General features: G+C 41.3%; 1 protein-coding gene across 3 annotated transcripts in view; it reads right to left on the bottom strand.

The window, feature by feature from the left end:
* Positions 1 to 1,423: 1,423 nt before the first annotated feature.
* Positions 1,424 to 12,371, bottom strand: part of RRN3 (RRN3 homolog, RNA polymerase I transcription factor) — a 28,764-nt gene continuing 17,816 nt past the window's right edge. For all 3 annotated transcript variants that reach the window (XM_057750681.1, XM_057750682.1, XM_057750683.1), the window contains 5 exons: positions 11,258 to 11,442; positions 8,318 to 8,426; positions 5,965 to 6,117; positions 4,464 to 4,551; positions 1,424 to 3,568 (listed from right to left, as the gene is read on the bottom strand). In XM_057750681.1, coding sequence (XP_057606664.1) covers positions 3,356 to 3,568; positions 4,464 to 4,551; positions 5,965 to 6,117; positions 8,318 to 8,426; positions 11,258 to 11,442 — 748 coding nt within the window. In that variant the 3' untranslated portion in view covers positions 1,424 to 3,355. The remainder of the gene's footprint in view (positions 3,569 to 4,463; positions 4,552 to 5,964; positions 6,118 to 8,317; positions 8,427 to 11,257; positions 11,443 to 12,371) is intronic.

Raw genomic sequence — 12,371 nt, 5'->3', positions numbered from 1 at the left:
ATGAGCAAGTTTTCTGAGTCTGCGAACCTGCTGTGCTGCTCCATAGGACTGTATTTAACAGTAAATATAAACTGTCAAACTAGGAAAACGGAGCCTGAAGTTTGCTAGCCCCACACACTTATAAGTCATGAATGACACTTGGTGCTTGACAGCAGGCACTCACAGATGGGCGAAGAACCCTGCGGGTAAAGATCAGCAAGATACCCTACAGACGCTCGAGGAGACACACCCTGGCGAGGCTTCTTTCACCTTGCGGCTATTCTAAAGCTTGCAAGTATTACTCAAAGAGACCCAACTCCACAACACATTAACAAAAATAATTTTACAAGAGAGACAGTGGTGAGACAAAAAAGGAGGACCCACTTCACACAGAGAAGCTACCCAAACGTCTATGGGAGGCTGTAATAAGCACCGCCTGGCAGGAGCAGCACTCTGGCCCTTCCCCTCCGGTTGGGATTAAGTTGGCACCATGTAGGTAATATGGGTGAAATGGAAGTTGTTGCCTTGAAAAGACCTTTCCGTGAAAGTGCTTCCTGCAGTCAACCGCAAACTGGCACTCACCATTGGCACTGCCATCTACCTCTACAAGGATTAAATCATGTGCTGCTGCAGCTGCTGACTTTCAACACCCCCTGAAAGGAGTTCAGGTGGAGAGAAGAAACGAGGCACTCTGTGCTCTGGGAAGAACTGGCAGAACTGGTCTTCAGATAGTTAGATCTTCTCAGCCGCTGATTTTATGAGCCCAATTCTTGTATCTCCTCATATCTAGAAAAGCACTAAAATTCTTCATGGTGCCGTCTGCTCCTTGTGAGTAAGGAGCTGTAAAATCTATGTGCTTGATTGCATGTACTCCCCCTTCACCAAAACCACACACACTGACCTTCCCCCCTGCCTCTCTGGAGCAGTTTCTCAGAGCTATCTGAAATGCTGTCTCCTGGGCTGTAGTGCTCATTTTGCCCCAAATAAAACATAACTCGCAACTCTCACGTTGTGCATTTTTCTCTTTAAGTCGACACTGTGTAACTAAACTTTCTCACAAGGCAGCCAAACAGCTGACTTTACATGCATTTTCACCTAAACCTCACAAGCATAAAGTAGGTATTAGTAATTTCCACTTTTATTTTCAAAGTGGAGCTCAGGGAAAGGCTAGATAACTTGCTCAAGGTCACACAGCTAGTTAGAAAGAAAAGACAGATCTGACACCCATGACACAAGTCACTGGTCCTTTCACACTTGTGTGAATTAGCCACTTCTCATTAAAGAAGATCCACCCATAGCAGGCAGAAAAAATGGACCCTGGAACTCCCACTCCAGTTGAAAGCCAGCTTTTGAGTAAGACAGAAAAATCCTGTTTTCATATAATCCCCAAGGAGATTAAACAGCTTTTTTTTTTTTTTTTTTTTTTTTTTTTTTTTTGCACAGATGTTCCTTAAAAGCATGTAACTTTTTGGAAGTGTTTGTTTTCCTTGGACCAGTTGGGTGTGATCAAGGAAAGTCACTGACATTTCAGATACACCTGGAAGCCATTCTCATCACCAATATGCAATTATTTTTGAGTACTTGCAATCACACTGGAAATATTTTTGCCTCTTTAATAAAGTCTCAGTTTAGTAGGTCTCAGTTGCAGTTTTCTACTGCAAAATGATGCTGTAATACAATAGATTAAAAAAAAACACACACACAGAAACCAAAAGAACACTCGTGTGAGAAGCCTCTTGACTGGGGCGCCTCCCTTCACTGGCAACAGAACAAAGGTTCCACATGGACCATGTCATTGCTTTATTTTCACAACAGATTTTTTTTTCTTGAACTCCTTTGAAGTTTTAGACTTATGTGTCTAAATACTTCTACATTAAAACTACTTCTCAACTCACAAAGACCCCACTTACCGTTAATTTCTATGGACACATTTTCAACTACTCATTTTATCCACTATACAAAAAACCCACCTGTCAGCAGTTAAAAAAACAGAGAACCTAAAGGCTCTCCAACGACTTTCCACCGTCACTAAAAGAAAATCACCAATATCCAAAACTTCTTAAAGCAATAAAAATTTCTATTTACCAAAAAACATATTTACAGACTAAAATTCATACTCTACATTGCCATCAATGTAAATATACAAGAGCGTACAAAGCCCTAGGAAAGAGAAAGTACTTCATTACAAAATATTTGTGATCAAGAAAATATTGCTTGCCTTTAAATAAAGGTTAGGAAAAGTGGCAGAAAAATAAATATATTTAAAGATGTCCTTTTCCACAATAACAAAACGGTACACAAATAAGGAATGACGCTAAAATATGCAGGAGCTTCAAAATGACTAGCAGCGCTTGCACAAATTTGTTATACAGGGAGGTTGTTTACACCCCTCTCAGTGTTCAGTTATAAAAATACAAACAGAGCCTTGCCAGAGGAGGATTTCACTGAGCTGGAACCCATGGTACGAACAACCAGTAGACAGGGTTGTAGCTGCAACCCTGGCCTGCTGTCGCTAGCAAAACCATTCTACCAAATAACCTATTCCCCTCTCTCCCCTAAAGAAATTCTCAATGACCAATGTTACATTCCACTAAAAACAAGCAGTTCCAGTTCTGACAGCACTCTTGGGAGCCTCAGGGTGAAAGTACCATGAGCTGTGTTTTATAAAAGTCCAACCCCTCTTCCAGTCAATTACATTTACCCGGAACTCCTTTCTTTTAAATCCATGTTTACGTTCACAAATGTATGACTTGTCTGATTCTGTTTCTCTAAATCCTTTCTCCCCTCCAGGTTCTTATTCGTGTCCGAAGTCCCTGGAGACCTCCTCCTTCAGTGCCAGCTCCAACTTGCAGCATCCAGGACCAGCCCCGGCCACCTCCCCACACTTTCCTATCTTCTCTGCATCTACTGAAACCCCAGAACACAAATACAGTTACAGAAGAGGGTAAACAATATATGCAAAATAGTTAAACTCATTCTGAAGACTTTAAATAGTGCCCTTGAGGATTTTTCAGTGAAAAGATAGCATATCAACAAAGCCCTGTTAAGCATGGCTTTGACAAAAATCTTGTTAAAAATGAAATCTGTTAAAATAGGCTGTTGCCGATATTAGAAATTTCACAATAATTGTGTCACAAAGCTGTCACAAAAAAAGTATACATTAAACAAACAAGCCAGGCTTTCAACATTTATCATCAACTCCACTGTAAAATATTGCACATGATATTCTGTCTTTTCCTTTTGTCTGTACAGGAGTAAAACAGAAAAAAACAAAAACAAAACAAAAAACCCTACCATGTCTGTTCAGACCCTAGAGTACGTCTAACTTGAAAGTAAGATGCCTGAGGCATATACTCCCTCTAGTTCAGCATAGCACTCAAACAGTATGAACCCTGGTACTGAAGGGCACGACGTGAGGGATGTCAGTCTCAATCACAAATCCCTGTGAGCGGGGGGACTGGTCTGGCAGGTATAAGACGGGTGGAGAGCCCACACTACTTGAAGGACTACGGAAATGTGCATCAAAGGAGCTCGGTGTAATGCCAACTTCACCTTTCAAAAAGTCATCTTCTTCATCCTCCACCGCCTCCTGCACAAAGAACAGAGATTATCAACAAGATCACAAGCAGCAGTTTGAAATGCTTTCAAGAATTCCTTTCCTCAGGAATGTGCTACTTCTGGAAAGACAAAGGTGAAGAAAAGAAAAAAATCTTAATTTCAAGAAATAATAACAACAAATCTGAATTTTGAAAGCTTCCCCTGATGCACACTTCATCACAAACTACCCACACAAGTGCTCATCACGCGTTGTGAATGTTTGTTTAAAGTCTGATTTTTTTTAAACAGATTTTAAGCTCAAGGAGGGCAGGTAACATGATATGTCATTCTTGCTCAACCTAATGTAATATGAATGAATGACCACCCTCCTCAAATGCAAAATTTAAAGAAAAAATAAAAATAAAAAGAGCTTTCCAATGACTACTTGTAAAAAAGAAGACGGGCACATTAAAGCTGACTTCTAATGTAGAAATGAATGTGCCACAAAGAAACAAACGGTGGCATTTTTTACGACTGGATTCTAATGTTCTTCACATGCCTCAGCTCCATGGGCCGTGCCCTGGAGGACACGCTGCAGCCCTGCATCTTCACCACCTATTCGTGAAGGCCTACTGGGAACATTTTAACAATAAGCAAGTTTGAGACTGCCACTTGGTGGTAACGATCAAGTGGTAAAGATCTAAATTTGTTAAACTGATTTTTAATCACCATTCACTTCCCAAAGTCAGCATGTGAAATGTCCGGTTTGAACAATTCATTAAAAAACAAACACTCTTCTCATAAGAACATAACCTGCGCTTGGAATTCTGTAACGGCGGAATGAACAAATGCAGTGTTTTCCAAGTGTAACAGTGCTATTAACTATTTGACTGTGATCTGTAACCACATAGGAGATTCCCAGAAAGTGTGCTGAATCACAATTTTACCATTTTAATTGGTTTCTTAAACTCCTGAAGCTCTTCTGCACTCATGTCTTCCCATATCTGATAAAGAGGATCAAGGAACTTCTTTGACCTGTCAAAAAGATCACATTTCAAAATCAAATTAAATACTACAGTGAAGGTCACCACGTATTTAGCTTTCTCACAAGACCCATTACCCAAAATGAAGAAGTAAAATCTATCACTCAAATAACAGTGTCCAGGGCTTCCTAGGTGGCGCAGTGGTTGGGAATCTGCCTGCCAGTGCAGAGGACATGAGTTCGATCCCCGGTCCAGGAAGATCCCACATGCCGCGGACCAACTAAGCCCGTGTGCCAAAAAAAAAAAAAAAAAAAAAACAACAAAAAAAACAGTGTCCAAAAATACTCTATGCAGGTTCTATAATGTGGCTACTTCTCTGGAAGAGTTCATCCACTCACATGGAATATTATACCTCCTGCTTCTCATCTTTTCATTTTCAAGTAAAATTACTTCTCAACTTTGCAAAGACTGACAGTGAGCTATAGTATGTCCAAATGAAGGCAGAATTATATTATTCTGGAACTTCTTTTTTTTATATTCCTACAGTCATTCACTAAAAATAAGTCTGGGGAAAAAGACCAATCTGGTTTCAGTCAACCAAGACTTGGGGGACCAGATAATCCTAAAGTATTGTGTTGCTAGTTACAAACTGTCATAGCAGAAATCCTACTTCTTATATACATTAGAAGTTAAGACTGGCCTGGAGGTTCTCCAGAATTACCCAACCAGATAAATCACTTGGCATTTGCTTATCCTGTGCAACAGTATGGGATATGGTCTCTGCAGGAAGAACAAGTCACTTGGCAGAAATTTATGAGCCAAGAAAAGGCAGCACCCTCCCTATCCAGGTACCTCTATCCCCAGCCTCTTACATTTTTAGACCAAAAGGTTTCAAGGAAAACAAAAACCTCTTGGTGTCACTCTGGGGCTCCAAGTGAGGTAGGGACCTGCAAGCCCTCGTGTGCCATGACCCTCAGCAGCCTCCAACAGGCTTCTCCACACTGGGCCTGGAATACATGCAAGGAGACCACGAGACCCAGTGGCCACAAGGGCCACTCACCGCAAAGAAACCCTATATCCCAATTCTGGAAAAGGCACACACACACAGCGTTTGAATTCACCAGCGAGGTGAGGACTTCCCTTGTGGCGCAGTGATTAAGAATCCCCCAGCAGGGGACACAGGTTCTATCCCTGGTCCAGGAAGATCCTACGTGCCTTGGAACAACTAAGCCTGTGTGCCATAACTAGTGAGCCTGTGTGCCGCAACTACTGAAGCGTGTGCACCTAGAGCCAGTGCTCCGCAACAGAAGTCACTGCACTGAGAAGCCTGCGCACCCCAACGAAGAGTAGCCTCTGCTCTTCACTAGAGATAGCCTGTGTGCAGCAACGAAGACCCAACACAGCCAATTAATTAATTAATTTAAAAAACTCACCACCAAAAGGGCGATTGTCTAAGAGTACCTACCTCTTTAGCACACAAGGATCGAAGGGGAAGAAGGTGTCGAGTGGGTTGGTGCAGGTTTGCACCGAGTCCCCCCCAGCAGTGTTCCTGATAACGGGCAGCATCTGGCGGTTGTTCCTCTCAATGAGGGTGTAGCAGAAGACAAGCTGGTACTTGCTGCGGAACAAAACCAACACAGAAAGAGGCATTAACGTGCTGGCACTACTCTGCGTGGACATGCCCATCTGTGTGTGACAGCTACCCTGACTATATAGATCTTATTGAACCTAACAACTACAAGAAAAAATAACAAAGTAGAAAGTAATGCTCTTAGGGTACAGTCCTCTGGGCCTACTATTTACAAGTTAGCTAAGGAGAAAGAAAATGTGCTATCACTGTAACAATATGAGTGGGCTTAGATTATTCATAGGCACAACTGACTAAAAATTAATGCGTTCAAAGTAATTCTTTTAGTTTACAAAATTATGTAGCTATCACTACTTATTTTTTTACTGTTTGTAAGTGAATTAATGGGTTGGTAAAAAAAGGGATTCAGGATTCATTGGGAAAGGATAGGGGTTGTTGATGAGAGACTTGGCTGTTGAAGAAATTAAGGAGGGTACGGAGCGAGCGCCGTGGGGTTTACTGAATCATGACCTCAGAAAATGGTAAAGAAAGGAACAGGCATAGTGAGTGGAAACAGTCAATGGACAGAAGAACTTGCGGTAAAAATCAACAGGACCATTATGGGGCCAATCCTCTGGTGGTTATGACTTAGCAACTTCAAAAATCATTCACTGGGCTGCTTCTCTGAGATGAGGATGCAGCTCACCCCTGTCAACTCTCCCCTCCCTCCCTCCCATGGTACTCATTCAGGTCTCTGTTCTCAGGCTCTCAGGTCACTACTGTAATTTTAAGCACCATGCGTTCATTTCTGTTCCACTAGCCAAGGATCACATTTGACTCTTGGTGTTAAATGGACAAACCACACTGGAGTATTTCACAATATCTGGTAAAACTGAAGGTATGCACCTCCTACAACCCAGCAACTGTACTTCTGGGTGACAGGAAGCACATGTCTGTGCACCAAGACACATACAACCATGCTCCCAACACTGAAAAACTCAGACAGCTTAAATTCCAACAGGGAATCAATGTTTTAAAATCACGAGAACATCACAGAGCAGTCAAAATCAAAATACAGCTATATGGGTCAATATGGTCAACTCAATCCAGAAGCAGTAGCTACAGAAGGATACATCAATTCCTTGACACAGACCTTTATTTCCACCTCCTGCTCTCAGCCTCACGTCTTACTCCTAACCTCTGCTGCTAATCCCAGCCCCACATCTAGAGCCTCTCTGACCAGCTTGCTCCTCAGCTGCAGCCCTCTACTCCCACTCCACAAGTATTCTACAGGCAGCGGCCTCTGCTTTGCTCCATCCATCCTGATCTTCCAGATGCTTCCTATCCTCCTGCAGTGTGCTGTGAACATCTACCCATCGCACACTGTTGCTTATTGGTTTCTTCTCTTAATTCTTTACTATCGTTTCTGAGACCTCAGGGGAGAGGGAATACCCTGAACGAGATGGCCGGCGAAGGAAAAATAAGGCTGCTGAATGAGAGCAACAGCATGTCTAAAGGGGACTGAGGGATGCAGAAATTATTCTTGTCTTCTAATAACACAATCTGTCGAAGATATGATCCTGCCCTCATATCCACAATATGGTCTCCAATTCACTTTCTATGTGAAGCAGAGTAATTCAGTGAATGCTGACGGAGGAGCTGGCCTGCCTGCATTCAAACCTTAGTGCTGCCACAGTCTAGCCATGACTTCACACAAGTCATTCAATCTCTCTGTGCCCCCATCTCACCATTTATAAATAGGGGTTAATAACAGTCACAGGATTGTGTGAGGATTAAGTAAGGTCTATGCACAGTGCTCACCAGGACGGTGCTGGACACACAGATGCCACGCACCAGCTGTAGCCACAAGGCCCTCACTGACCCAGTTCCCTATTGTTGGGTGTCTATCTCATGCCCAGCCTATTTTTATTACTATTATGGGAATCACTCTAATAAACATCTGTGGTTTGTACCTCTTGGCTTGCTAGCTGCCTTACTTATTTCAAAGGGCCTAAGCTTCTGCTGAATTATGCTCCTTAGATTAAAAAGCAGTAGCAATTTCCAATGCAACCAACATATAAACACAATACCTTCAATGCAGTGTTTTCTGCAAGTACTGGGTTACTGGTTTTTAAATGTTTTTTTGCTATTAATTTTGTTAAATAATTTCACAGAAATTTAATGGAATTTTACAATACTAACATACATTTACTTTTAAATAACTTTCACAAATAAAGCATAAACAACTTACTTTGTGATTGCAGCAAAAAAGTTAACGACCGAAGGCAGGCAGATCTTCAGAGGATTTAGCTGACTCATCACAATCCGTTCAAAATTTAGACTTTGAAGGTACCTCAAACCTTTGATTAAAAAACAAAAGACTTTTTTAAAAGGTACAAACACAACAGTCTAGGCAGCACTTATTATTTTATACATTAAACAGCAAATTTAAAAAAGGTACTCGCATAAATGCTTTAAAGGTCCACGGAGACAGTCACACAGCGTAGCGCCCAAAGAACATCACTAGGCTTAACCATACACATTTATGACCAAACCAACTTTTCCAAAGAAGAGAGTTTACTCTTTTAAAGATTCAGGAAGCAAATGTACATTCCTAGGGGGCAGTACGTTTACACGACAATTTGGAGCTCAGATCTACAAAAGTTCAGCACAGGCTCAACGTACGGAGGGAAACAGACTGTGTGATGTGACTTCTGCTAACAATCATGGAATCATTAAGAAGCTGAGGCAACACAGTGATTCTCCATTCCTCAGGGCTAATGACTGTACAATATGGAATTTCTCTTTGAATTCCATATATTTATATACACACTATGCCAAGCTGACAGCCAACAAAACCAACAGCAAGAATTCTATGTCTTAAGTTATCAGTAAAGTTGAGCATGTTTTTCAAGTGTGCATTAGTTGTCAGGGGTTTTTCTGTTTTGTTTTTTAAACAAGAAAACTGCGGGGGTAGAAGGAAAAATTAGGTAGATACTGTCTTGGAACCAATAAATACACTTCTCTCCTGTGTTAAAAAGAACGACACCTCACTTATTCTAAAAGGCAAGCAAACCGCAAACCAACCTGTGCCTAAGTGTACTTTGTTAGGAGATTCTCTGATATGCATTTTGATCAAAATGACTAAAAATGGGATACTGTAGTGGCTTACAAGAAACAGGTCCTCTGTAACCAAGGCTCTTATCATTTATTTATTTTTTTAGAACTTTTATTGAGATACAGTTAACAGACAATAAACTGCATATATTTAGAGTGTACTATTTGGTATCCCAATCTCCCAATTCATTCCCCCTCAACCCTCCCCGCTTTCCCCACTTGGTGTCCATGTTTGTTCTCGACATCTGTCTCTCTATTTCTGCCTTGCAAACCGGTTGATCTGTACCATTTTTCTATAGTCCGCATATATGTGTTAATATACAATATTTGTTTTTCTCTTTCTGGCTCACTTCACTCTGTATGACAGTCTCTAGGTCCATCCATGTCTCTACAAATGTCCCAGTTTCATTGCTTTTTACAGCTGAGTAATATTCCACTGTATATATGTACCACATCTTCTTTATCCATTCATCTGTTGATGGACATTTAGGTTGCTTCCATGTCCTGGCTATTACAAATAGTGCTGCAATGAACACTGGAGTGCACGTGTCTTTTTGAATTATGCTGTTCTCTGGGTATATGCCCAGCAGTGGGATTGCTGGGTCATATGGTAACTCTAGTTTTAGTTTTTCAAGGAACCTCCATACTGTTCTCCATAGTGGCTGTATCAATTTGCATTCCCACCAACAGCACAAGAGCGTTCCCTTTTCTCCACACCTCTCCAGCATTTACTGTTTGTCGATTTTCTGATGATGTCCATTCTAACTGGGGTGAAGTGATACCTCATTGTCGTTTTGATTTGCATTTCTCTAATAATTAGTGATGTTGAGCAGCCTTTCATGTGCATTTTGGCCATCTGTATGTCTTCTTTGGAGAAATGCCTATCTAGGTCTCCTGCCCATTTTTTGATTGGGTTGTTTGCTTTTTTCATATTGAGCTGGATGAACTGTTTATATATTTTGGAGATTAATCCTTTGTCTGTTGATTCGTCTGCAAATATTTTCTCCCATTCTGAGGGTTGTCTTTTCGTGTTGTTATCATTTATTTTTTACAAAGATAAGCAGTGCTTTTACTTGCCTTCTGATAAAACCTTGTCCTACTAGAGTTTGTGCAACTATTTTTAAGTCCCACATCTTTTTAGAAGTAGTCATAAGTAAATACACATAATGCAACAAATAGAAGTTTCAGTTTAGAGCTGTGATTCTCAACTAAAGGCAACTGTGTCCCCAAGAAGATACCTGGTGGCATCTGGAAGACAGTTTTAGTTGTCACAACAGAGGATGAGGAGAGGTGCTACCAGCATCCAGCGGGGAGAGCAAGAGGGATGCTACTCATCACCCTCTGATACACAGGACAGCCCTCCCAGCCTAAGGCACCAGCAGTGAGTGCAGAGTGAGAAACTCTGGCTTAGAGGAAATAACCTATTAAACTATTTGAATTGTTCATGAAAACAAACAATTTAAGCTGACTTTACCGATGTTGTTCTTGGGGACTATCTTCTATAATACACTAGCCCAAGAAATGAGCTTCATCTGGTAGATTTAAATTTTAACCCTTGGGAATTAACAAAGCTGAAAACCCGTAAATCAACTCATCTTTAGCTAAAAGAGCATAATTGGTATGATCTCAAGCTTCAGAGTCCTCCTCACCTGGTTTTAATTTCTAATCCTGCCAGTAAGTTACTTCCCTGTGCTCTGGTCCCCTCTGGAAAGCGGGAGGGACACTGGCTGTTCACTGGGCCCTTACAAGGATGAGGGGAGGGGCTGCGGATGTAAAGCTCTGAGCCTGGCGCAGCCACAGCACAAGTGCTCAGCCTCACTTCATGGTTTACAGTTACCCCTGACGCCACCTTCTAAAGCAGAGGTTCTCAATCTCAAGTCCATCAACTGTTAAAGAGAAGGCTTAAGGAGGGTTTCAGGGGCCTATAAGCTGCTTGAAATTATTTCCAAAAGTTTGAGTGCATTTGCAGTTTTCCAACTACAGTTCTCATCAAAAAACTAATAAATCTTCATTCCAAAGGTAACTAGCACACAAGAAAAATCCAGTTCATACCCATCAACCCCATATCACTGACCTTCTTTCAGGTTTCCACTTAAAAGCTGCTTATGTCTAAAAACAAAAGTGTAGAACACAGCTTGGCAGGCTGAATAAAACGGTCCATGAAGAGCAACGTCACAAAATGCCTTTGTTCCCGAATCCTGGTTATTAAGGTATACGTGTAGCCAGTTAACCAAAAGATCTAGGCATGATTTTACAGTACTAGAGAAAAGAAAAATTCAAGTCAACTTCACTTGCTTCATTAAAAACTAGAGTGACAACACACACAATTGCCTCTCATTACAAACTAAGAAAAGTCTGTCCATTGGCTTCATTACCTATTACCCATGGGCATAGAGGAGAAGCAAACAAAGAAAAGAAAACAGTGGGCAGGTGGAAAGACAGCCTTCCAGTTACAAAGTCAAGCACATGGCCCTTCTAGGAACAACAGGCGGGCCGCTAAGAATGCCTGAAGTCCTAAGAGTTGGAGAAGAGTTTTTCCTCATCAACTCAGAAGGGATTTGCCAGTAGCCTCCCAGCCCTCTTGGGGGAATATGGCTAAAGAACAGGGCATGTTTACCCACATCTCAAAAGAGAAGACAGTCTGGCTGACCTCACCATTCCCTAGGGGGTTCTGATGAAGTCCTGTGGTCAACAATTTAGGACAGAATGGCCAGACAGCTTTTAGTAGTCAGGGAAGAGTTTGTAATAGCATCCTTGCCCAAAGATATCTTCATGGATCACTAGAAGAAACAGGCCCAGAGCTGGCCTCCTAAATAGATCTATTACCTTTAAAAGGATTTTTTTTCTTCAGCTTTAACAGATACAATTGATTCGGAATGCAAATGAAAAATGACAAACCTATAAAAAGAATCAAAACAGTATACAACACTGTGCACCATCCACGAAGACAAATGGGTCTTCATATTCAAGTGCAACCGTACAGAACAGATGACGAAAGCTCCGCATGTGAGGTTTTACAGTTTAAAAGGGAGACATTTTATTCTGAAACTGCCTCTTAGAAACATACACATCTTGCATAGAGTGGGGGAGAAAATTTTTCCACTTTAAAGACAGACTGAAAAAATAAGGCAGATATTTCTCTGACTTGAGACAATACTATACTTTTTAAAGCAAGATATGAAAAGCAC

Source organism: Hippopotamus amphibius, chromosome 9, assembly GCF_030028045.1.
Source record: "Hippopotamus amphibius kiboko isolate mHipAmp2 chromosome 9, mHipAmp2.hap2, whole genome shotgun sequence".
Taxonomy (NCBI): domain Eukaryota; kingdom Metazoa; phylum Chordata; class Mammalia; order Artiodactyla; family Hippopotamidae; genus Hippopotamus; species Hippopotamus amphibius.
Note: the sequence above shows the minus strand (reverse complement) of the source record. Positions and strands in the feature narration are given on the sequence as shown.